The following is a 26,393-nucleotide window of genomic DNA, read 5'->3' on the forward strand; positions in this document are numbered from 1 at the left end:
TTTATACACAAGTTTTATATTACTTTTCCCTAAAGTCACAAACAAAACTGTTCACACAAAGGATTTCAAACAGTTCAAATTATATGACAAATTATTAATTATTCACTTCTTTAATCAATCTTGACCAAGCCCTTTTGCAAAAGAAACGTTAAAACCTGCCCCCTCTTATTTTAATGACATAATTATAGTTAGCCCAAACTAACACTTTACGTTTTTAAAGCAGTATCTAATTAATATTGCATACACATTCCAAATCTCCAATTTCTATCTACGGAAACGAAAGAAAATCTCACCATTTTTTTTACAACTATAGAGTTCCCCTATAAGTTAGAATACAAAGAAATTGAATAATTATTTATGGGCCATGGGCAGACACCGGGAACAAAAGTACCATGATTCTGAAAAGTAAGGAAAAAAAAATTGACAGCACTGCAAGTGACTTGATATTGGTTCAAATTCCACAAGATCGTTTATTTAACAAAGATTCTTTAAAAATTACTAAAACTATGATTTTATGAATACTAATCTTTAAATTTCTTTTTTAATAACACAAACATACTATCTCTTCTTTTGATTTTGATTTTAAAGTCAATCATAAAAAAGTTGCGTGAACTTCTGTACCGACATTTTGAATACTTGTCATAACTTTATTAAGGTTTAACTATTTACAAAGTACCACGATTTGAACAAAAACCCACAGGTTTAACCATAACTACAGCTGCTTTCAACCTGAATTAGTTCAGGACTATCCTGTTTTAAGAGGTTTAACATGGATTAGAGTATGTTTAACATGGAAAAGCAAGTCCTTTAACATGGAAAGGGAAGTCTTTTAACATGGATTAAGATAGACTTAACTTAGATTGTGATTAATTTTATCCTAACTAGATCAGCTTCTCAAGCTTAACTTCGTTTTAAGCATGGTAATGTTTAAGTTATGTTATAGATTAACTAGGGTTGCAATTAGTATTAGACCCGACCCTTGACCTTTTTAAGGCAGCCATGATGATTTCATCATGCTGTTGATATGCTGATGGGTCAGGATAAGATAAATTAAGCATGGATTAATATGTTTAACATGGATTAATACAGATGTAACTCGGATTGCAATTAGTTTTATCCTGACCCGGATCAGCTACTCAAGCTTGGGGATTTGACCTTGACCTTTAAAGCAGCCATGATGGATTCCATCATGCTGTTGACGTGCTGATGGGCCAGGAAGAGACGCTCCGAGGGCAGCTCGGCCAGTTTCTCTGTCGCAAACTCCCCGACGAGATCTTCCAGTTTGTCAACTATTTTAGCCTGTTTGGGCTTGGAGGATTCTTCCTCGTTTGAGCTGCCACTTTCCACTTCATCATGCTTTCGTTTCGTGCCCTGCTTGGATTGGGCCTTTTCTTCCTTACTTGTGGTGGCTTCCTTACTTGTGGATGGTTCTGATGGCGTAGCTGGTGCTTGGAGATCTAGGAGTTAAGGAGATGATTGGAAGAGTTAATAAGATAAGTTGTTTGCAGTAGCACCTTGTGGTAAACCTCTTTTGTGAGTATGTGTGGTTCTGAAAAGAATCAAAAGGAACTCAACGTTTCAGACAGTATGCTCTTTCCGTCGTCAGGAGACTGAGGGATTCCAACGGTGAAGCGGGGTTATATGGGTGAACTAGTTCTCCAGCCTATTGGTCCCTTATATCCTCGGCAACCTTCCCCTTTGCTCCCTTCCTTCAGACTGACACGCCTCAATGATCATCCAGCATCCCCCACGTCCTGCATGAGTACCCTTGGTTTGCATCCTTCTCACGCTTCACTGCTTCCAGGCACCATATAACCCCGCTTCACCGTTGGAATCCCTGTCTTCTGACGACAGGCAGAGCATACGGTCCAAAATGTTGAGTTCCCCCTCAAATCGTCAATTTTTTCATTACCTTGTTTCTCCACAGGCCCCTCCTCAATCTCTTTCCTCCCCTCTGTTGCCTTAGTCTCCGCCCCTCTGCCTTCCACCCCTCCATCCACCGCCAATCCTTCTTCCTTTTTCTTGGTCGTTGTTGACGACGGGGTGCCACCGTTCTTGGCAATCTGCTGCTTCTGGAAGTTGGTCATGACTTTCCTGAGGTTGCTGATCTTCGGCGAGCGGATCGGTAAGGACCTGATCTCCGTCGGGGACAGTGAGCACAAGTGGCCCACGGTCAGGATGTTGCGGGCCCGCACCAGCTGGCCGAGGCCTCTGGACCTGAATGCAGAAACAGAAGAACATCAAGCTTTAAAGTTGATTTTCAGGATGAATGTCATTGTGACTTCTAAAGAAATAAACAAAAACACCACCATGTGTCGCTGTAGAGCAACCTTGCTCAAAATGTGCTCTCCATGTTAATTGTCCTGAATTGCAAACTCATTTTAGTGTACATATGTGGTTGAACTGAAGCTTTTACGTTAAAACACCACAAGTACTTCATAATCATATGATCACTTCAGACACTTTTCTCAAACAAAGCAAAAAACATTGAATTTTCACCAAGGAAGCAATGCTGCCTGTCAGCAAAACAACTTGCTACTTTTCTTATCTATATTACCTGTAAAACCTGGAATTCTAATAAAAAAATGGGACACTTGATTATAAGGTTGAGAGCAAAAGGCACAGAAATGTCTGTTCAAGATATCCTCACATGTCAAATGTTGAGAGAAATATTATTGGCGCCTTGCCTAATATTTCTCACATAAAATGTGCCATTGCAACTCAGGGTCAATCAAGACGCATGTCCAGGAAGGTTAGCCAAAACACCTTCAAGGAAAAGTCCCTAGTTTACTCAATGTCGTCTTTAAACAATAATGTTTTTGTTGGATTATCCTGAACATACCACATTGAAGATGTAAGCTGAGGTAGGATTCTCTCCACAGGGGTGCCACACTCAGCGAGGTCCGGGAACACACTTTCTTGGTTGTCGTAGTCACTGTCTATGCTGTTATCCAGACTGTTCTGTTGTGTGCCTTGGGTGAGTAGGGTCCCCTCCGAGTTTTGAGAGCTCTGCCTGATTGGTTTGGGCTGGAAAATAATGCCGATATCAAATTTATAATCTTTTGTTTGCTGATCTGACCACGTATCATACAATCACACAAGGACAAGCAACGCACTCAATAGCTTCTGAAATCGTATTGTTCCTATGCACTTCAATAATGTTGCCTTCCCTGTTGTTTAAAGTGGTCTGGCTCTCAAGTATGCATACATGCAGTATACAGTGCCTAATCATACTTGCATTGCTATTTGAGGGTAAGTAAAATCGCTTGCTTTTGGTGCATTTTTTCTTCATTTTAAGCAACAAAATTGCTCAAAATTGTAGGTAGGGTACAAAACAACTATCACATAGCACCTTACTTCTTCCAAATGACACAATTTCAGGTGGATTAATTCCACAGGTTATTTTGCTATCTTCATTTTTAACAAGATTTCTGTCATTAAACCGGTAGGTGCTTTTTTGGGTATTTGCAAATCATCCTACGTGGCTTGAAGTGATTGAACCCTCATCACAGGTCATAGGAGCAAGAACAGACTGAATGTTTTCTAACTATCCTAGTTGAGAGACACTAAGATCGTGTTTGGCCTAAACCTGTACCTTTCTCCCTGTTGATGGTGTAACAAAGCCCTGCTGTCTGGCCTTCCTCCTAGCCGAACCAGGACTGATCCTCCTCCCGCTGGGGCTGACCCTGCTTCTACCCCCTAACCCCCCACTGCTTGATGACCGACGCGACGGCGTGGTGATGAACTTGGAGTGCACGCTGACCACCTTGGAGGGCGTGGTCGTGACTAGTGGGGAGGGCGGGTGAGTGGTGACTCTGTGGACCTTGGAGGGTTTGTCCTCCGTGGGCTCTGGGGGTAGGAGCTCGACTGCAAACTGCTTCACTGGGGAATGCTCGGAGATGGGCTCAGCAAAGCTCACTCGGCGAGACTAGGGGAGAACAAACAATGAAATTAATCATATTTTGAAGCAGAAAAACGCATATCTTTTACATTTTACCTCCTGCCTTCTGAATATACTTTTTTTAGAGACAAAATTGAAATGTGTTTAATACATGTATTTAAACCTGCTTATCCTTTTGACTTTGAACATTTCTCCTGACAATATCTTACATCGATTTGTGTTGGTTTTTTTTTTTTTTTTCAAATGCTGTAGTTTTTGTATATAATTTGTAGTTAAAGATTTACTCTAATTTGTTACGGCCCTTCAGTCCCTGTGAAGTGTTCATGCTTACCTTATTGCTTGGAGAGGGCGACGCAGAATCTTTCCGCTTCAAAATTCCACCGCTTGGAGATCCTGATGGAGAGTACATGGCTGGGATGTATCCAGACGGCGACCCCTGATCAACTAACTTGATCCTGGCTGTACCGCTGACATTAGGGGAGCTGTGACACGATGGTGCGAACTTCATGGGGATCACCGGTGACTGTGGTAATGCGACCTTGGGCGAGAATGAAGGGCATTCGTTGAGGGGTGTGCCTTCAGCTACCGAGTCCTGGGGTTTCTCATTGCTAGCAGCTATGTTAATTTCTGAGACATCAGGTAACGGGATTGCCTGGAAAGAAGTTGATGGGGCATTTGGAGAAGATTCCATCGCCTCTTCAGTTGGATCTGGTATTGTTTCAGCCAGCTCAAAGCTGCTGCTCAGAATCTCTTCATTTTCAGCTGCTTCGGCATCTATCAGATTTGGGATTTTCAAGTCTGCAAGCAATGCCGTGTCCCGTTTGGTGGCAGAAGGTGGGTTCTCACTTGGAAGCACTGTCGCTTCGTTGGTGAATCCGATGTCTTTCTCATGGATGTCCTCTTCGATGAAACTGACAGGACTTGGTGACAGGAGGCTCTTGCTATCCGGGAGAGGTAAGCTGGTAGATAGACCTGCTATCGGGGACAGGTCCTCCCACAAGTCTCCAAATTCTCCAGAAAAGATGTCATCTAGGATGTCTTCTTTCACAGCTTCCTCTAACTTCTCCTCAAATACAGACTTTTTAATCACTTTTGAACCATCAGTCTTTTCCCGTCCCACTTTTAATACCTTCCTGGACTTTCTACTCAATTTGCTCGGAACACTGGCACTGAGGGAACTAAGATATTTGCTCGTACGCAGCCTCGTTGCCACTGGGGATATTTTGGCTGCGACTTTGGTACTAGGAACAGTTTTAGCTGGGGAAGACTTTTTGGATAGGGGTGATTTTCTAGCACGCTTTAGAATTTTCCTAGCAAAGGCAGCCTTTGGGCTCGTTTTGGGGCTGAATTTAGGAGATTTCCCTAATTCTTTCTTTTCGGACCTAGTTTTCACACGTGTTAAATGTTCTCTCTTGATGTCCTCACACTTAACCTCCTCTTTTTCTTTGACAATCCTTGGACTTTCCTTGGCATTACTGGCTGGAGTCTGTTCAACGTTTATCTTGGGAAAATCAACCTCCGAGTCTGACGTTTGGCTGTCGACATCCAGGTAGCAATGCCTGATCTTAGCGAGTGGGATATTATCCTCCTCACTGTCTTCGTTGCTGTCCAAGATTTGACGCTTCCTTTTTCCCAATCCTAGCTTGCTCTTGCTGGGGCGCCGAGTCCTCTTGGAAGTCCTCCTGGATGCCAGGGACTCCTCACTCTTAGTTTCAACTTGCACACTCCTGGCCAATCCTTCACCTGAGGTGTCTTTGGGACAGCTTTCAAACAGATCGTCGCAACTGTTCAGCTGTCCGTCTTGAGAGTCAGGAATGCTACTCGAAGATCCTGCTTCTTGTGTTGCCTGAGAGTCTTTCAGATCAAGAGCTTCTTTATCAACAGTCTGAGATGCCACAGTACTGTCTTTAGGCTTGTCGGCAGGTGTATTTTCCTCAGAAACCAATACTTGCAGGGGTTCTTCACAGATTTTGTCCTCCTGTTTCTCTTCTGTTGAGATTTTATTCCCCAACCTCATCGAGCTCTTTCTTGCTGGGACTTGGCCTTTTCCAGATTTGCTCTCAACCTGGGTTTGCTCTTTGCTGTTTGGATGGACAGGAGCCTCTTCAACCGGAGAAAGAGTAGTAGGTTTCACTCTCCTTGGCCGGCCACGCTTCTTTTGCACTTTGATGTCAACTTGATCAGTTTTATCGGACGTAGTGACTTTTGTTTCATTGGAATCTTCTACAACTGACTCGTCAGCTGCATAACTGTCTGACAAGTTACTGTTGTTGTCACCAGTGGCTGTGTTTGATTTGGTTGATGGGTTTTGTTTTCCCGACACATCTTTCCTTTTCCTGCCTCTAACCTTTCGCGGACCTGCACTTCCTCTACCACTTCCACTATCCGCCTCTGAGACGCTGTCTGATATTCCATCATGGTTACTCAGAGATACCTGTTCTGATTGGCTCTCACTATCCATCTGGTCTACTGATTGGTCCATGTCAGTTTCATCGGCCAATGGTTCAATGCCATCTAACTCGAATCTTTCAGCCAGCTCAGCCAGATCGGCTTGTGAACTCTGTAGACTCTTCTTTGCAGGCCTCTGACATCTCCCCCTCGCTGCCCTTTTTTGCACCATCTTTTCAGATTTTGAGTTTGGCATGGCAGGTTCACTGGCGGCTCTCTTCAAGGATTTTTCTTTTTTGTTGCTCTTTGACGCGTCATCTGAACTGAGGAGCCGGAGTCGAGTTACAAACCGATTGGGTGTGGCTTCTTCCTCGCTGCTGGTGAACATCTTCGGGCTGCTGTTGATGTCCAGTTTTCCAAAAGAGCACTTTGAAGGGTCTGGGCTGAGACGTAGGAGATCCGCTTCGTTGAGCTTCTGCAACTTGATGACTGGTGTCAGATTTAATTTGAGGTTTGCAGGTTGTGAGTCACTTCCCGACCTTGCCGGAGAGATGGCTAAGATGTCATCTGCTTTGCTAACGGCCATCTCCATGCTCGGTGACTGCTGGGTTTCTGGGATGACAAAAACACCCTCCGCCGATTTCTCGTCTTTTTTGTCGTCTCCTGACTCATCGTCTGTTGAATCCTTTGCCAGGACCTTTTGATCCTCCTTGCCAGTCTCCACAACCTCCAGTGTATTCCCATTCGACTCTTGTTTCTTCAGTAGAGATTCCACATTACCTGCCTGCACTCGCTTCTCCTGTCCAATCCCAAGATTCTCTGATGCAGTTGGAAGCATATCCTCCGGGGTACGAACACCAGTTTCAATGGCCCCTTCAGCACAACCTGTAGGCTCTCCTTTCGTGCTGTCAGTTGAAAATTCAACTTCCGTTTTTGCAGGAGGGAGACTTTTCACTTGCTTTTCGTCATCCTTACTGTTGGAAGACACCGCGAGAGCAGGTGCAACAGATTTTTCCTCCGACTTCTTTACTGTGCTGAAAATTCCCTCAAAGGTCAAAGGTTTGCCTTCCTGAGTCGTATCGCTATGTGATACCTCCTGCTTTCCAGTTTCCTTTTGATCAGATTCAGTTCTCGTCTTCTGTTCAATTTCATCGGCAGCTGTAGCTGGTCTGTCGGCTTGGATGGATGCTTCTTTGTTTTCAGATGCCTTCTCCTGGACAGAGGTGTGCTCTTTGAGGAAGCCAAACAGAGATGGACTGTCATCAGATATTGATGCTGCTGCACCATCTTCCTGTTCTACTGGTGGAGACCTGCAGAATCATACCGGAAAAAAGAAAGAAAGATTAAGTCACGGGGATGTTTTTATAGGAGAAATCTTGTTCATGCTGTTGGATTTCAGCAGGTTAAGGGCAAACCAAGACTTACTCACCCCTGGGAATGTTCAGGCTGAGTCATGATCTCAGTGAACGTCTGAGTGTCTTGAGACTGCTCCAGATCATTGTACAGAGCCGGGAGGACACGACGGGTCCGCATCATCTCCTTCTGATGGTCTGTCAAGACTTGGGTCTTCTTGGGAGACGGAGCAATGAATACAAACTCCTGTAGTAAGATAAGCAGGTATAAGTGTTATTTTTGTTTACATTTTGATGAAGGTTTCCTGATAAACTCAAATCATGCAATTTACAACCAATGCCAACTAAACCTCTTGAGGATGCATTGGAGACCCATTAATTAGGGATTGTTGAGGTCTTGTTGAGGTCCCGTTGGGGATCCCTTGGGTACCGGCTGGGAACCCCTTGGGGACCTGTTGGGGACCCCTTGGGTGCCCAATGGGGACCCGTTGGGGACCCCTTGGGTACCCGTTGCGGGCCTGTTGGGATGCATTAGGGACCTGAAGGTGACCTGTTAAAGGCCCGGTAAGGACCTGCTGGGGACCTATTTAGGAAATATTTTGGGGGTACCTGGTGAGAAGTCCTGTCTGGGACCTACGTAGGAACTGTTGAGGACTTGATGAGGACGTGCTGCTGACCTCTTTGAGGATTCTTTTCAAGACTTCAATCAATTACCACTTTCTGGTCTACTCACCCCCATACTCTCCTCATCCACATGAAGCCTCCTCCTAGCTGCAGCTCCGCCCACAGCAGGGGACCCATCTCTCTTCCCTTTGCCCCCCACAGGGGACGACAATCCCCTCAACGCACCCTTCCCTGGAGAGACACTTCTCTTGCCGGTCTTCCCAAAGGAGGAGGGGCTCTTGTACCTCTCAGGGGAAGAGGATGCAAAGAGACGCTCGGCCTGGGCGGAGCGTCTCAAGAAGCTGCCGTGCATCTTCTGCGGGGAAGGGGCGCCAAAGTTTGGAATGGTGGCGACAGTGGGGGGTGGAATAAGACTCTGAGAAGCTTCACTCTGGGGAACAAAGTGAAATATGACGGAATGTGATGGATGTATTTCTGCACAAGTAAAGAACTTGTATGGTTTGGGTTTACGTAATGTAAAAAAAAATTGTAGCTGTTGATGATATTGAGGGTTATATTGGCAACTTGATAAACGATTCTTGAACAACAAATTTGAATATATTATAGCATATTATGCAAGCATCAGCTTTAAATGTTGCAGATGAGAATACAGGCTTTTTGCCAAATAAATATTGATAAATGACTTGTCGTATGCTACTGACGTCCTGAAAAGGTGCCAGTGATAAAACACTTGTCCAACATGGTGTAGCATACATATTACTTTAGCATACATTATCCCCCCTAAATGGCACAAAATGCAGCCACGTAGGGTCTACGAGTATGCAGAAACTAAGAATTTATGGTTTTAGCCTAAAGTGGCTCTAAAGATGGTGCCCTGAAAATCATGGTCTAATAAGCAAATTCTATGTACGTCTTTAAGTGACTCTACACAGAAGTTATGAATACTGGTTTGGTTTCACTAAAACGTTCAATTTTCTTTTTTGAGAAATTTAAGCCATAACATACCTCCGATATTTGACTGACAGGTGTTTCATTAACCACCTGTTGTTCTGCGTCCGTCCAGCCTGGAAGAACCAATGGTGTTTTCTCCTTCAGTTTGGCGAAGCACAACCTGCAAATGCAGATGCAAAACGTACAAATCAATCACAATAACTGACTTTTAAGCAAGAATTTTTTTTTATTTTTTATTTCCAAAAGGTGAGTTATCCATTTCCCACTGTCAATTGATGGAAACTCACTTGAGAGGTTCGGGATATTCCAAGGACTCCACGGTCGCAAACGTGGCATTCCAGAACACCAGGCCATGGCTCTTGATGGCTCGTTTCGGATGTGTCAGCCCGCTCTCCAGCAGTGGGGAGACTGAGGCGAGGAAGGCCGAGTTGTAAGGCCCGCCGTAGCGCGTCTGGACCGAGGTCAAGAGGTCGGTCCAGAGTTTCTCAAGCTTCTGCCATGTGGGGGCTGGGTAGGCACTGCATCTGAAAGCTCTGAGGTTTCAAAAAAAATTGAAACCTTGATCAATCTTAGGTTAAAGAAACCTATTGACTGGAGCAGGATTTGAACCTGGAACCCTTGCAATTTCTCACGAGTAGCTACGGTTCAAGTCACACTCCAGTTAACTTGCTATACCGATGTTATGGTATGTGCCTCTCGCAAGTAGTAATAGACAACTCCTTATATGGAGATTGACGCCCACGTGGCGCAGAACGCAGCGGTGCCGGTGTAGTGTGAACTGGTGCACACAAAACTGCATATTCAATGAGATTCAAATTCTAAATGGTGGAGATGAGAATGCAGGCTTTTTGCCCAATAAATATTGATAAATGAGTTGTAGCATGCTACTAATGTCCTGAAAAAGGTACCACTGATACACTTGTCCCACAAGGCGTTGCATACATATTATTTTAGCATACATTATCCCCCCTAAATGGCACAAAAAGCAGCCACGTAGGGTCTACGAGTATGCAGAAAAAAATTCCGAAATATCTGATAATAAGGGTAGAATTTATGGTTTTATTCTAAAGTGGCTCTAAAGATGGCTCATTCAATCATTGTTTAATAAACAAATTCTATGTATGTCTTTAAGTGACTCTACACAGGAGTTATGAATACTGGTTTGGTTTCACTAAAACATTCAACTTTCTTTAGAAAATTAAAATATACTATTTGAGCTGATTTCCAACATAAAAATATGTTTAAAAGTATGATCATATACAAAGGCTTAGACATTCTCAAACTCTGTTTTGAACTCACCCAGAGTTGTCAAAGAAAGAGGCGACAGGGCCGGCCAGTTTGTCCAACAGTGCCTCTATGATGTATGGTTGAGAGACATTGGTAAAGAGGACACTCAAGATGTTGGCAACGATGCTGATAGATGGGGAAGAGATGTAGGAATTGGATGCCTGCAGCGAAGTGTAACAAAAAGCAGTTAGATAAGATTTAAGGGTTTGCATGGTCAGTAGTAAGCATAGTGTCACCTTAAGAAAGTGATTCTTTGTGGGTTTCTGTGATTTTGAGAAATGGTGGAAACTTAATCACATTCAAAAATGGAGTAACCACCAAGGCAAGAGTCCAACACAGAATTGTTAATTTGTCCAACGCTTTGAAGTGAAAGAAACATTCACATTCTTTTGTTACTGTTCATCCACTGTTACTTATGACTGTCTTGCGACTGATATGTGATGGACTCGACCACATCTCTGCACTCTATACAAGAATCTGGTCAACAATTTTGCATAGAAAAAGTGCCAAAAATATCTGTAAACCAACAATTCATACCTAATAACTGTACGAGTAATGGTAAATAAACATACCTGAATTATGAGTCCAGCGAACTTGGACTTTTCTGGTTTCACCAGATTCTGGATTTCTTCGATCATCCTGACAACCAGCCTGACAAATGCCGTCAGGTTACCCAGGGGACGAACCCGCCCACGGGTACCACCCCCGGGGGTGAGGGGATTGTTCAGGGTTGCGTTGCCGGTGAATGACGAGAAATCAAAACTGTTGGCGATGACTTGCAGGATTTGAATCAAGGAATCCACACACGATGATTTCTGGAAAGGGTAGAGTCAAACAAAGGTTTTGTTTACTAATTTATTCCACAAATAATTTATATTTCATGATTTGTTTTATATTTTTAATTTTTTTTGTTGTGACTGTTATGATTTTGTTTTCTGGAGAGCCCTTTATATAGTGATTTGGTGCATTTCTGGGCAATCCTTGAGCTGGTCTTTTTTGTTTATGTCTTGTTTGCCTGATAATAAATAAATGAATAAATAAATAGACAATAGAATGCACAGGATAACAAATTGGTTGAAGCATGGAACTAAAACTGGTTGAACCATTTCAGGAATCTTTCTTACTTGGTTTAAGGGATTTACATTAAAAAAACAAAGAATTGGGCTTTAAACAGCGCCCAATTTCATAGCGATGCTTAAAAGCCGAGACTGTACAGCAGTAAGCACAGCAAAGAACACTCAATCCCAGAGGAAAAAATTGCTTAAATCTGTGATGTAACAACAGAAATCTCCATGCCGCGCAACCATTAACATGTCCACGCCATGAAATAGTGCCTAAGCAACATGATTTTCTTCTATAGTAAGCTCAACTTTTCTGCTAACTGTTAAGCAGCGCTATGAAATTGGGCCAGGTTGAAAGAATTAAATTGTTGAATCTTCATCAGTTAAGTTCAGATTGAATGAGCTAATATTGAATACACACACGGGATGCAGATGCCTGATCAAATTTGGTTTAAGAAAACTTAGGAATTCAAGTTATGGGGGGAAAAAAATGATTATTGTACCAGTGGTTGACTGTTCAAGCAGGCCAGGATCTTGGTGCAGAGTTCTTCACAACCAAGATTAGAGTCGGCAGTGGTGACCACGGCAGCACAGCGAGCGAAAGCCTGGTACAACTCCGCCCAAGTTTTCAGAAGTGTCTTGACAGTCATCTGAAGAAGGAAACGGAAATACTGAATTATCATTTCAGTTTAAAATATTCCTGGAAATTAACTTTTTTCTGCATGTCCGAGAAGACTTTTTTTTTTGACAAACAGTTGCTTTGCTAATTAAGGATATAAGGCCAGTTTTGTGCAGAAAAAAAAAGTATGTTAGGCCAAAAATTTTTTATAGTCGGTCTCTGGTCAGCGCGCACGTCGATTTTAATCATGCGTGTCAACCTTTTTTTTCCCTTAAAATTGTCCGCAGAAGCTACAACAGCGCTCTGTATTGCCGCACCTCCTCAAATTTTTGTACCAAGGAATGGGGAAATTGCACCTAGGCAAATCATGGAGGGCACAAAGGCAAATTATGGAGGACACCAATGTATATGAGCCTATGAGGACACAAAAAAGCAAAGAATAGTACCACCTTGTCTGTACAATCCAAGCTTGAAAAAAAAAAATAAAGCCAAAAAAAACCAAAACAAATCATCGCCACATCAATTGCGGAACTTTGGTCTGACCAGAGACCGATTTTTTTTTTTTGGCCTTACAAAACTTTTACTAGAATTAAATCATCAAAACATTATCTCATCAAAATAACTGACTATAAAAACCACTAGGCCTATATAAAAGTTACATTTATAAACAAGTTATATTTTTGGCTACGCTACTTCGGCCATGTCAAGAGGATGAGCCCAATGAGGAACCCACACCTGGTATTGGGATCATATGTTCATGGACACCGACCAAGAGGGAGACCAGCCAAACGTTGGGAGGACTGTGTGAAGTCAGACTGTCAAGTGAGAGGCCTCAGGTCATTGACAGAAGACTGGAATTTATCCCAAGATAGGAAGGCCTGGCACAACGTCATGGATCAGAAGCCATCACACAGTTCCCAGCTGGTGTGGACGGCTTAAAGTGTAAGTGTATTTTGGCAAATACATTATTCTAGGCCAAGTAAGTGCACTACGTAAGCAATATAAATACACCATGATTCATCGGGACACCAACACATTCAGTCAGGAAATGAGAAATAACTGAATGACGTTACATGAACTGAGCATAACAAGAAATGTTGGCTTTCTAAAAGTACTGCAGGAACTACTGGAAAGCAAGTGTAGTTTTACATGAGATCTGTATTCCAGAATAAAGTTGGGCAGGATATATCGAAAAGAGCAACTTTTCAGGTGAGTTGAATAAATCTCTTAATTCATCTCATAAATTTCCACATAGTGAAACTAGGGAATAGACTGAGTAAAAATCACTCTAGAATGAACATTGGTTGACCAGACGTTTTCAAATGTAATTTATACAATCCATCAACCGTGGTCCCTAGATTTCGTCGGCCAAAGTGAATTTTCACTTGAATCAAGTAAATTGTTCACTCTTTGGAATTAAGAGCGCTGTCTCTTGAATTTGAAATTATGGGGTGTGAGGGTCTCAGGATAAGTATATTTCGTTGTGGCAGTGCAAAAGCTTCATAACTCAGTTTTGAGTCGTTTTGAGAAAAACACATAAATAGGTTTGCAGTGACTCGGTAACTTTTTTTGCGCTTCGTTCAATTAAGAGATAAAGTAACCTCAGGAAGATGCAAAAATAAACTTAAATGGTGTCACAATGGTGCAAGAACAAGAATATCGATGACATTTGAGATACGTTTTTACAGACACAACCAAATGGCAGTTTGCATGTAAACGCACTGAGATACATCATTTTTGCTTGGCAGGTTCAGGCTCGTGCATGTAATCATGATATGACCTTACGACTTTTACCAATTACGTCATATTGACACAATAGTTTTCAATGAAACTCTCCTGTAACAATCTATGGGTAAATCTTAATAAAAATACACAAAAAGCTGAATTTTGACACATTTGGCAGTTTCAATGTTTTTGCACTGACACGACGATTTGTACTTTTGTAAATTTGTCAGTTCATGACGTATTGTAAGTTCTAAAATATTGTTTCACAGGATGGAATGTAACCGCTTTGCGACGGATGCACAGAAAGAAGCCGCCGACTTCTATCGTCGTGTACTGACAAACGTCTTAGATGATCTCATGGGTCAGGCTGGTGGTTTATCAAAGATTAAAAAGGTCAAGATGGCATTGAGAAAGATCTCTGAAATGTACAAAGGGGGCCTTTCGATCGCTTCTACCCACTGTCGTTCCGATTGGAGTGACCCAGCAAACCGCTGTGCCTACGTCTTCCTGTACTTGATGCAGCACTGTCATCTTGTGTACTTCTCGCTTGAACAGTGCACATCAAGGATCTTGAACAGTTGGCGCAACAAGAGTAACTTGAAGGTTTGCAGCATCGGAGGCGGGCCTGGGTCAGACCTGGTTGGCTTGACAACCTTCCTCCATAAGAAAGGAATCTTCCCGCCTTCCTTGAAGTGCCGTGTCTTGGACCTGTACCCCAACTGGAAAGTCACCTGGGACAAGATACGTCCATGTATTCCTGGCAACTTTAGAGTAGCATACGAAAGATGCGACATTGTCAGAGATGCAGACCTTACCACCCCTAATCGTCGATTCATCCGACAGGCTGACATGCTTACCTTGGTGAAGGTTTTCTCTACAGTGTCTGCTTTCTTCCAAGAAGACCCACGGCGTGGGGACTTCCTTCGATCGATTCTCCGTGAAATAAAGCAGGGCTGCTTCGTGCTGTACATTGACAACGAGCACGACAGCGACACTCAGTTTGAGCGAGAATTTGCATCCCCAGTTGGACTGGGTAAGGTGTTTGAATTCCGAGGCGAACTCACCCTACCTTTTGGAGGGTATTCCAACACCATGAAAGAACACTGTCGCGCTCTTGACTATTCTCCAATGCGTAGCTGCAAAGTCTTGATCCACCTTTACGAAAAGTTGGCAGTTCAGCCGGCTAGTCATCCAGGCGCCATCTCCCAGAAACGACGCACCCAAATCTCACCTCAACAACTTTATTTCGATTCATTGATGAGATCACAAGCACAAAGAGAACAACAACTGCAGTCACTCCTGATCTGGAATTGGCTACACTACCAGACATTTTTGCAGAGTTCTTTCACGGGAAGATAGAAACTATCCGTAAAAAAATGCCTTCAATCCCATCGCTCGACCACGTCTCAGACAATGACTTTTGTTTGAGCAGTTTTGAATTGGTACCGGAACATTTTGTGGAAAGACTCATTAACAAATTATCCCCTAAGTCATCTGTTTTGGATCCTATGCCGACGAAGTTGATTGAGCAATGTTCTTACCAAAATACACCTGTCATTAGGAATATATAATTAATGCTTCATTGCAATCAGGTGTTTTTCCAAAGCCATGTAAATCTAAATCTTCGGCCACTTCTTAAGAAACAGGGACTTGATTGTAATATCTTGAACAACTATAGGCCTGTCTCAAATTTACCATACATATCTAAGCTCATTGAGAAAGTTGCTGTGGTTCAGATCAATTCATATTTTTGTCAAAATAATCTGTTTGCCAAATGTCATTCTGCCTATAGGAAAAGTCTCAGCACAGAAACTGCTCTGTGGTGTCTTTGTTACATGGATGGTCTTTGATACTTATATTATTATCAATCATAAAAACCAAGCTTAACCTGATGAAATACTAAATGCAGCATTTTATTGGAATAGACAGTTACATTTATAGACAGACTTTTGATGTTTAGCAGATACTCTAGGCCAAGTACCATAGATGCACTACATAAATAATGCACATAAATTATAAATACACTGTGATTCATCGGGACTCCCCCACATCAAGTCAGGAAATGAGAAATACATGAATGACGTTGTTACATGTACTGAGCTTTACCAAGAAAATTGTGGCTTTCTGAAAGTACTGCAGGAATTACTGGCGAGAAACTGTAGTTTTAGGCGAGATCTGTATTCCACAATAAAGTTGGGCAGGATATGTATCGAAAAGAGCAACTTTTCAGGTGAGTTGCATAAATCTCTTGATTAACACTCCTATGAAAACATAGCTTGGTTTCAAGAAAATGCAAAAATAAACTTAAATGGTGTCACATCGATACAAGAACAAGAATTTCGAGATACAAACACGATCTTATGGCATTTTGCATTAAAATGCACTGAGATATGATATTTTTGCACGTTCAGGCTCATTATCGAGATACATTATGACTTTAATTAATTACGTCATAATGACTCAATATTTGTGATGAAACTCTCCTGTAATATTCTATGGGTAATACGCCCCGCCCCCCATTTATATATATATTTTTTTAACAATAATTTTTAATAGGGTCTTGTTTTCCCGAGGTGCTAGTCACCTGTAGAGGTGCTAGTCACCTGTCCCATCTTGTCACTCACGTAATCCATATTCTGGCATAAACTCTTTTTTTAACAACTTATTATTCTCTGTATTTTTTAATCTGTGATTCTGTAGATCTTGTATTTTTTTTTTATATCAGCCAGTGGCGAAGTGTAATAAAATAAAATAAATAAATAAATAAGCCAACATGGTTATGCTGTATAGCGCCCTCTTGTGTTCATCATATTATGCGCACATGATAACCTCGCGATGTAAGTCGCTACCTTGGAATAAACACATTGCATTGTCTTCCCATAAAACCATCTCTTGTCACATTACTACCTACAGTAAGTCTTGATAAAAATACACAAAAAGCTGAATGTTGACAAGGGGGCACTTTTCTATGCAACACCGAATCAGGTCATATTACCCTGTGAGGGCATTACCACATGCTACACCTTTTGGGGTCACCGGGTCAAAGCATGGTCTTATATAATTACAAGCTGATTTACCCGATCATAGATCGGGTAGGGCGTATTTGTGTCTGGGTTGAAAGTGTGGGGAGTTAAATGTAAATGGGGGATTTAGTTGAGAAGACATGTAGCTATAGAAAAGCAATTAACGGTGACGCGATCTGAGGCAATTTCTGACCACATACGATAGTAAAACAAAAGATCATCTTTGAAACATCATTTGCGAGTTTGGAGTCATTGAATCAGCTGTTCTGAGCAAAAGAATAATATAGTAGGCTACAATTTTTATTCGGGGAAGAAAAAGTGGGGGTAGGGAACCAAACGATATTGCCCGCTTTAAAATGTTGGGGTGGGGGTCCCCCATCCCCCACCGATTGACGCTGCGCCCATGATAATTATGTACCATGGCATGTATAACTGTCTGTAAATTTTCCCGTTGGTCTGTTAAATTGCATTTTGTGAGGCAGTCGCGTTTGTTAATGTGGGAAAACTGAGTTGAAAGACTTACCGTATAGTACACAGGCGAAGGCTGATTGTACTGTTTTGACAATAAATCATAATGGAATAAAACGTGAAGGTGGCATTTGCAATAAAAATGTTGAGTGTGTTACCATAAAATTACATAGTCTGAATCATGGAGGAAGGTCATTATGAAGGTACAGTATTGGACTCTTCAACAAACGTAAACTTGAACTTCTTACAATTTGCGAGACCTGCGAGGAAAACGTCGATTTAACTATTTTATTCAGGTTGGCATGGTTCAACCATAATATAAGCAAGGCCAAACAGCCAACAACCGCCAATATTATTATTTATGCACTCTTCGTTATTCCAACCCAACATAGTTCAAAGATCACAATATTTGAAGCAATGCATCGATCCCTCGTTGATTTACCCGATCATACTATCGGGTAGGGCATAGAGTTGGGGATGAAAATGTGGGGAGATGAATGTAATTGGGGGATTTAGTTGAGAAGACGTGCAGTTATAGAAAAGCAATTTCTGTGGTGCGATCTGAGGCAATTTCTGACCACTAAAACAATTTTTTTTAGCAAAAGATCATCTTTTAAACATCATTTTTGAGTTTGGTGTCATTAAATCAGCTATTTTGAGTAATAGAATCATTATACATGTAGTAGCTACAATTTTTATTCGGGGAAGAAAAGTGGGAGGGGGGGGGGGAGGGGACCAAAAAAGTCTCCACCGCTTTAAAATGGGGGGGGGGGGGGGGTGGAGGGGTTCCCCGTCCCCCACCGATTGACGCCCATGATAATTATGTGCCATGGCAACAGTCTGTAAATGTTCCCGTTGGTCTGTTAAATTGGCATTTTGACAGGCAGTGGCATTTGTGAGAAAACGTACTTGAAAGGCTTGCTGTAGTACACAGGCGAAGGCTGATTAAGAAGGTCATAATTAAGTTTCAGTATATTGGACTCTTCAACAAACGTAAACTTGAACGTCTTAGTTACAATTTGCGAGACTGTCTGCGAGGAACTTCTAGAGTCAACTGTTATTCAACTTGGGTCAACCATCTTTATAAGAGCAAATTTTACTCGGCCTCCGAGAAATGTTTGCTCCTGAAACGATCTGAGACCGCGGTCTTTCGCGACGCCAAAAATCGCTGCACATCCGTGGAAAAATGTGGAGGGTGTCTTCCGCCGGATCGGACACATTTTCGTTGATTTTTTGTGTGACTGCGTTTAAGATCGCGATGTTTGAAGCAATGCATCGATCCTTCGTTGATCCCAGACAGGCCCCCGAAATTATAACGCAACACTGTGGCGGGCAGCGAACTCACAACGCTCAGCCTTGGTGGAAGCATGGAGCTGTATTAACACACGATGGAAGCAACAGAGCACTATACACGTCACTCACATGCTTGTGCTTCAAATCATGCAAATAGCGAGCACCGTAGACCCAACCTCGTTTCCAGGGTGTGGAGCAGGCTGCAGTACGCGTTGCCATCGACAGTTTTGCATAACCCGGAAATACCACGCAGTGTAGACTTTCGATTGGTCAGACCGCGCAAGGCATACTTAATGTGTAGTCCTTCTCAGTATTCGTTGCACTCGGCGCAGGGGCGGCAAGCGAAGCATATGAAAGAACAGGGACACTTGGTGGCCACGCACCATGGAGAAAAAATATTTTACCAAGGTCACCCCATACTAACGTTTGGTGAACGCTTTTGCAGAAGGGCCGAGTAGAACACGTAAACGAAACCCCCACGTTGACCTCGCTGACCTCGCACAGTCTAGACACGCAGAAAAGCCTGCACGGTGGGCGGCTAGGCAGTCAACGTGAAAGCGCACACGACGGAAAATTCCTGTGCAAAATCCAGTCACGAAAAATCGACGAAACCGATCGCCGGTCCGTACGGGAAAATCAGGACGACCCGAAGCGTCCGACCCAGCGGAAGACACCCTCCGCATTTTTCCACGGACGTGGAGCGATTTTGGGGCCGCGGGAGCCCGCGGTCTCGGATCCTTTCATGAGCAAACATCGTCTCGGGGGCGAGTAAACTTCTCTCTTATATATATAGATGTAGCAATTGTTTCAGTGCAGCCCACGTGGAAAGTGAAGTAGCACTAGCAGTGAGTAGCACAGTAGCAGGGCTTGCTCGTCCACACATTTTTGTTTTTCCAGATTTGATGCTAGATCATGACCAAATAAGAAGTTGTAAGTTCTTTAATATTTGTTCTCCATTTCTACCATGTCTATTCATATATTGACTCATCATGCATCAACTTAACTTTGTATTCTTGATTGACTATTAATTAGCATTATCTTATTATTGGAGTTTACTTTGACAAGTTGGTTGTACTGTACGTTGCTTATAAATATTAGTTTTAGAGTTATTAGCAACATTAGTACAAGTCACCCAAAGCTACAAAAAAAAACTCAGTAGCAACCTGTAGCATGGATATTCCTACCTACATGTACATGCCTGTAATATACATTTCTTTCCATACAACTTACAAGTGTGCACAACACATGTAGTATTCTGTGGTATTTGATCCTTGACCCTCCAGAGAGCCCTTGGCCTTTGGACATTAGGGTTTACAATGAGAACAGTGAGATAAAAGTTGTTTGCTTGATAAGATAGATAACAGATTTCATAGTGATTTAAAGCCCCTTACCCACTCACCCCCCACCGACTCGCCCCCTGACTGACTCGCCCCTTATCGACTGGCCCCTTACAAACTCGCCCCCTAGCCGCCTAATAAAATAGTGATTTAAAGCCCCTTACCGACTCGCCCCTTACCGACTCATCCCCAGACCAACTCGTCCCCTGACTGACTCGCCCGTTATCGACTCGCCCCTTACAAACTCGCCCCCCCAGCCGACTCACCCCCTCGATAACTTGCTTCCTAGCCGACGCGCCCCCTGACCGACTCGCCCCTACCAACTCGCTCCCGACTGATTCGCCCCTTATCGACTCGCCCCCTAGCCGACTCACCCCCTCGATAACTCGCTTCCTAGCCGACTTGCCCCCTGACGGACTCGCCCCTGACCAACTCACTCCTGACTGACTCACCCCCTGACCGTGACTTGCCTCCTAGCCGACTTGCCCCCTGACTGACTTGCACCTGACCAACTCGCCCCTGACCGACTCGCCCCTTACAAACTCGCCCCCTGCCAACTCGCCTAGCCGACTCGCCCCCTGACCGACTGGCCCCTGACTGACTCGCCCCTGACCGACTCGCCCCCTGGATAATTATGCACATTCCGCGGCCATCTTGAAAATGGATAAAAGTTGTTTGCTTTCTCAGATGTTTAGTGATAAGATAGATAACAGATTTTATAGTGATTTAAAAAGGTTGTCAGGTCAACTCGCCCCCTGGCCGAGCCCCTTACCCACTCGTCCCTGACCAACTCACCCCTGACCAACTCGCCCATTACAAACTCGCCCCCGGCCGACTCGCTCCCTTGCAAACTCGCCTCCTAGCCGACTCGTCCCCTGACCTACTCGCCCCCTGACCAACTCGCCCCCTGGATAATTATACACATTCTGCAGCAATCTTGAAAATGGAGGGAAACACATTGCCCCCGGTCGCGGCGTGAAACGCACAAATATCCAGGGGGGCGAGTGAGTCAGGAGCGAGTCGGTTAGGGGAAGCGAGTGGGCGAGAAACAAAACTTATCCTTATAATTAAAAAAATTATAATTGCTCAAAAAATTCAGAGGAAAGTGGCCAAGAATCGCTTCAGATTGCACCACAAAGCATCTAGTATCCAAATATGCAAATATTTTAATGAAATCGAACACTGCTTATATTGTGTTTTCATGTTTAATTAATTGTTCGGATCATATTGCAAAACCCAGTTTATTCTTGTTTCTGATTAAACCTCAACAACTCTATCACTCAACACTATGACTCTTGAGTGTAAATGACTCCATGAGTTCACAATAATAACTTCAGAAAGCGTTATAAATTTGGCAGTTACAACGTGTTTGCACTGACATGTTTTCTACCAGTAAATTCACGTCTTACTGTAAGTTCTTAACTATTGTTTCACAGGAGGATGGAACCTAACCGCTTTGCGACAGATGCACAAGAAGAACTTGCCGACTTCTATTGTGTACTAACAATGGTCTTAGATGATCTCGTGGATCAGGTTGGTGGTTTATCGAAGATTGAAACGGTCAAGATGGCATTGAGAAAGATCTCCGAGATGTACAAAGGGGGACTTTCCATCGCTTCTACCCACTGTCGTTCCGATTGGAGTGACCCAGCAAACCGCTGTGCCTACGTCTTCCTGTACTTGATGCAGCACTGTCATCTTGTGTACTTCTCACTTGAACAGGACACATCAAGGATCTTGAACAGTTGGTGCAACAAGAGTAGCTTGAAGGTTTGCAGCATCGGAGGCGGGCCTGGGTCAGACCTGGTTGGCTTGACAACCTTCCTCCATAAGAAAGGAATCTTCCCGCCTTCCTTGGAGTGCCGTGTCTTGGACTTGTACCCGAACTGGAAAGTCACCTGGGACAAGATACACCCATGCATTCCTGGCAACTTCAGAGTAACGTACGAAAGATGCGACGTTGTCAGAGATGCAGACCTTACCACCCCTACTCGTCGATTCATCCGACAGGCTGACATGCTAACCTTTGTGAAGGTCTTCTCCACAGTGTCTGCTTTCTTCCAAGAAGACCCACGGCGTGGGGATTTCGTTCGATCGATTCTCCGTAAAATAAAGCAGGGCTGCTTTGTGCTGTACATTGACAACGAGCACGACAGCGACGCTCACTTTGAGCGAGAATTTGCATCCCCAGTTGGACTGGGTAAGGTGTTTGAATTCCGAGGCGAACTCACCTTACCTCTCGGAGAGTACTCGAGCACCGTGGAAAAATACCGTCGCATTCTAGATTACTCTCCGTTGCGTAGCTGCAATGTCTTGATCCAGCTTTACGAGAAGTTGGCAGTTCAACCGGCTCGTCGACCAGGTGCCATCTCCCAGGACAGACAAACCCGAATCCCACCACAACATTTTGGTCCTTCGCTTGACCAGATTCAGCGTGGTTTACATCGCCGGAACCCATGGGGCAGCCACTATTGCTACAACGACTATGGCTATGACTACAACAACAGCTATGGCCAGTATGACTGCCACCGTAGCTACTATGGCTACGGCCACTGGCCACGACGACAGCCACCGTGGCTATGAGGACATCACTGCGAAGACAGCTTATATGGGTACGACGGTGACAGCAACGATTGGCAGGATTAACAGCGCCACCTATTTTATGATAATGCCAGTGATCGTGGTCTAACAATGGTGATGACGATTACAACGTTAACAGCTACAATAGTAACAACAGCTTTAACGTTTATGACAGCTACAATGGACACTTGATAATGGAGAAAATTGTAATTTTATATACATCTCATTTTAGGCAGAAACCCCAATGTTACAGCTATTTCAGCACCAAACGTTACCAGAATTTTGGAAATTTTGCCATCGTCAATTGTATTTTCTTTGGTGATTCTTGTTTCAGTACATTACTGTAAGCAAATGAGCAAACTTTTCTCAGTTTTTTTTTCAATGAGCAAATGTTTGGTATTTTGTATTTTAAGCATATAAAATTCAATCAACATTAACCAAAAAGGGATGTCAAATAGTTCCTTACATTTTAAGAGTACAAAGTTGCACAAAATATGTTCATTAAGTTAGTAAATCCATGTCATCGTCTCTTTAAAAGTGAAATAAGATTGTGCTCGCGGCTTTTTTAATTAATGTTTCTAATTGTTTACTTTTTCGTTTCACTCATAGACGTGTCAATTTCACGTAATTGTATTACATCTTTTTTATGATAAAATATTTTGTGATAATTGCTTGAAAGTTGATGTTAACATTGCCCAATGACAAACATTCTTTTCTTAGAAAAACATTAGCTAATTCAACAAGGATTTGTGCTTTTTAACTTCTTTTATCGGAGAAAATAAGCGATTACACAGGGTAAACTATACCATGTTAAATTTTTCTTTGGAAATTCAATTCCTTGTATTATTTAATCATAATACTCGTATCAAGAATTCTTATCTCATTTAGCCACATAAATTAATATTAAGAGGGTTAGTCGGTCGGGTATTTTTTTTTGGGGGGGGGGTATACATACAGTGAAATCTCGATAAGTCAAACTCTGATAACTCAAAACAACTATTAAGTCAAACAAAGAATCCATTCCATTCAGTAGTATAACAATGATATACAACCCTGCTTAACTCAAAACTCTACTTAAATCAATTTTGAACCTGTTCCTTTGAGGCTGCACTAGTTTACATATAGGCCTACCCTTTCTTCTTTAATCAGGCACGCAACTGGGAATTTAGAAAAAAACGAGGGATCTCCAAACCACACAAGACTTTGTACAGTGCTTTTCAATTTGTAATGGCATTCATGAGAAGTAAAAAACAAGGAAATCAGCAGATCCAAGGAAAAGTTGCACGCCTGTCTTTTTCATTCGGTTACCAGTTTCCCTCTACCAACATATACGAAACGTTTCATACAAACTGCTGTCTTTCAAGAACAACTTCAGGGTATTTAGGATCAAGATTCTTTGAGAGGGATTAAGCACTTTCCTTACCTGTGGTACAGAGTCAGACTGTAGCAGGTGTTGTATAGGAAGCATTAGGCTGGCATACATGGTACTGAAGTCATGGTCTAAAGAATCACCCTGGTTCACTTCATTGGTCTGAAAAACAAAAGAAAATTGTTTTGCGTCATTTGATTTGTACATAAATGCTGTAGTGAAGTGCCTACCGTTCATGATGTTAAGTACATGAATGTGTGTATTTCGGAGTATGCGTTGTGTCAAGTTCGTAGGCTGTACCCAGCATTGTTTATGTGTAGCCATGCATAATTGACCCCGCATTATGCATGATATCATGATGATGCGAGAGGTCGTCTTCAGCCGACGCCTTCTCAGGAACCTCTGATGGTTGCCTTCCACACTCGATATCATCTGCACTGCTTCTGAATGTCATCGATGCTGCCTCAACCCGTTAACAGTGATAGTTGGAAGGTTTTGAAGGATTGAGGCATTGGTCACCCCTCCCACTGAACAAATTCAAGAACTAACAGACGATTTTGGAGAAATGAGGCTGAATTCATTTTTAACATGTTGGCAATTGCAGGATTTTGCAGGATTGAGGATGGTTCCTAGCCAAAAGGGCCTAGGGGGTTAGGGTAAGCCGTAACAGCCTTTCTCTTGTTTTTACCTCGATGATATGGCCCAATAACGGGTAAACAATGCTGCTCCATATTCTCCAAATGATGCTCTTGTTCCTGACATCATCCACTGCCTTGTCAACGAGCTGTAAGACAGACCCACAGAACCCAAGCACCGTCCCTGGAACGGTTAGGCCGCAGTCAATCAGAGTTTCGAGGACGCAGAAAAACCTGGCAAATGAGAGAGGGAAAAAGGTGTATTGAAATGTCATCATATAAAGTTGTTTAAAGGTACAGTCCATCATTTGCAGCTATCCAAAAAGTAAGTAAACGTAATTATTGTTAAAAAGCATACTTGGTTTAAAGATAGTAATGGGACTTAACTCACTGTGAAATTATAGTTTCTGGCAAGCTGTCATTTTGAAGAAATCAATGAAAGAAGGCCTTTCAACGATGGCCTCTCTTTCAATGAAATGCCTTTGTATTCCGTATTCCGGAAGTCATGGGTGTTTTTTTCCAACTTTCACTTGGGAGGTAACACACTGAGTATACAGTGTTTATACGTCGGCGAAGGGCAAAACCTTACTTAACTAAATTCCTCTGATCAATTTACAATGCAACAGCTAAAGATGTTTTAAAAAAACCCACACTACCTTTCCTCTGCTGTTGTCTGTAGTAGGCCTTGGCTTAGCAGTAGTTCAATCAGAAATAAGGCCGGTGTCCCCTGAAAAAGTGAAGTTGGTTTTATAAACTGCATTAGTACAAATCAAGTGACAGGGCAGACCCCGTGGCTATTAACGGATGATGCAAAATCTTAAAGTTCTTTAGGGCTGGGACGGATACCCATGTGCCCAATACCCAACTAAAAGTGGGTGGTTCCAAAGACACCTGACGGCTACAGCAAAAAGTACCTGATTTAAAATTACTAGTAAAAATATTACCCTTAAATTCTTCATTTTAGGATGCCTACAGAATATCAGATTTTTGTTTACTTTTCAACTTACATGCATGAGTCCTGCATTGCCAGTGTGGTAGGATGGGGAACCCAAGACGTTCTTTGGAAGATGACTCACAGCCTCAAGAAACTTCTGCAAATAACAATGAGACAAACAAAATATGCTACTGTGTTATGAGAGAGAGAAAAACAAGTTTGCATTCACTGTGTACTTCAGAACTCCGTGGAAGATAAAAGAATGATTTTTGTTTTCAAGTTGGTTAACACTGCACAAAATTTAAACAGCATTTCAAGCTACTTATCCAACAATGAGGTACAGTGGAACGCTGCTATAACAAACATCGCAGGATCCACGGAAACTGTCTGTAATAGCGATCGTTCAGTACAGCCATTTTAAAATGTCGGTGTTCCCGTACTCACTTTTAAATAAATAGCGTCCTTCAGAACTTCATCTTCACACCCTAGTAGTTACTGAAAGACGACTTTGAACTCGTGCAGACTACTAAATCATGTAATTACACAGTTTTTGAGCTTTCTACCTACAGCAATTCATGCAAGAGTCCCTAATAATTCTGATGGAAGTTCACATTGTTACATTTTTACATATTCAGAGAGTCTGTATTATTTTTTTTTACCAGTAAAGACTTTGGGGCCAGGCCACTTCCTCCCACAATGCACTGCAGGCTCGTCAGAAACTGCGTCAGCACTTCAACGCTGTCTTTCTTGGTTGCCGTAGTGACCATGTCACTGACATGGATGACAAGGGCCTGCCAGAGCTGGAACAAGAGGCCTTCTGCTCAAAAAAGAAAGAAAGAAAATTCA

At 42.7% G+C, this 26,393-nt stretch overlaps 2 protein-coding genes across 2 annotated transcripts in view; one reads left to right on the plus strand and one right to left on the minus strand.

The window, feature by feature from the left end:
* Window positions 1-576: 576 nt before the first annotated feature.
* Window positions 577-26,393, minus strand: part of LOC119719820 (telomere-associated protein RIF1-like) — a 32,241-nt gene continuing 6,424 nt past the window's right edge. Inside the window, exons 13-29 of the mRNA XM_038189316.1 lie at window positions 26,207-26,364; window positions 25,621-25,704; window positions 25,270-25,340; window positions 24,667-24,847; window positions 24,033-24,140; window positions 12,068-12,214; window positions 11,076-11,318; window positions 10,516-10,664; window positions 9,504-9,749; window positions 9,271-9,376; window positions 8,375-8,695; window positions 7,719-7,888; window positions 4,233-7,599; window positions 3,596-3,928; window positions 2,843-3,027; window positions 1,913-2,217; window positions 577-1,457 (exon numbers count right to left, since the gene is read on the minus strand). Coding sequence (XP_038045244.1) covers window positions 1,129-1,457; window positions 1,913-2,217; window positions 2,843-3,027; window positions 3,596-3,928; window positions 4,233-7,599; window positions 7,719-7,888; window positions 8,375-8,695; window positions 9,271-9,376; window positions 9,504-9,749; window positions 10,516-10,664; window positions 11,076-11,318; window positions 12,068-12,214; window positions 24,033-24,140; window positions 24,667-24,847; window positions 25,270-25,340; window positions 25,621-25,704; window positions 26,207-26,364 — 6,503 coding nt within the window. The 3' untranslated portion in view covers window positions 577-1,128. The remainder of the gene's footprint in view (window positions 1,458-1,912; window positions 2,218-2,842; window positions 3,028-3,595; window positions 3,929-4,232; window positions 7,600-7,718; window positions 7,889-8,374; window positions 8,696-9,270; window positions 9,377-9,503; window positions 9,750-10,515; window positions 10,665-11,075; window positions 11,319-12,067; window positions 12,215-24,032; window positions 24,141-24,666; window positions 24,848-25,269; window positions 25,341-25,620; window positions 25,705-26,206; window positions 26,365-26,393) is intronic.
* LOC119719821 lies at window positions 19,492-23,004 on the plus strand. Its single transcript, XM_038189317.1, has 2 exons — window positions 19,492-19,622; window positions 21,466-23,004. The coding sequence occupies exon 2, from the start codon at window positions 21,470-21,472 to the stop codon at window positions 22,610-22,612; it is 1,143 nt and encodes a 380-aa protein (XP_038045245.1). The 5' UTR covers window positions 19,492-19,622; window positions 21,466-21,469; the 3' UTR covers window positions 22,613-23,004.

This window comes from Patiria miniata, unplaced genomic scaffold (genome assembly GCF_015706575.1).
Source record: "Patiria miniata isolate m_02_andy unplaced genomic scaffold, ASM1570657v1 HiC_scaffold_8, whole genome shotgun sequence".
NCBI classification, from domain to species: domain Eukaryota; kingdom Metazoa; phylum Echinodermata; class Asteroidea; order Valvatida; family Asterinidae; genus Patiria; species Patiria miniata.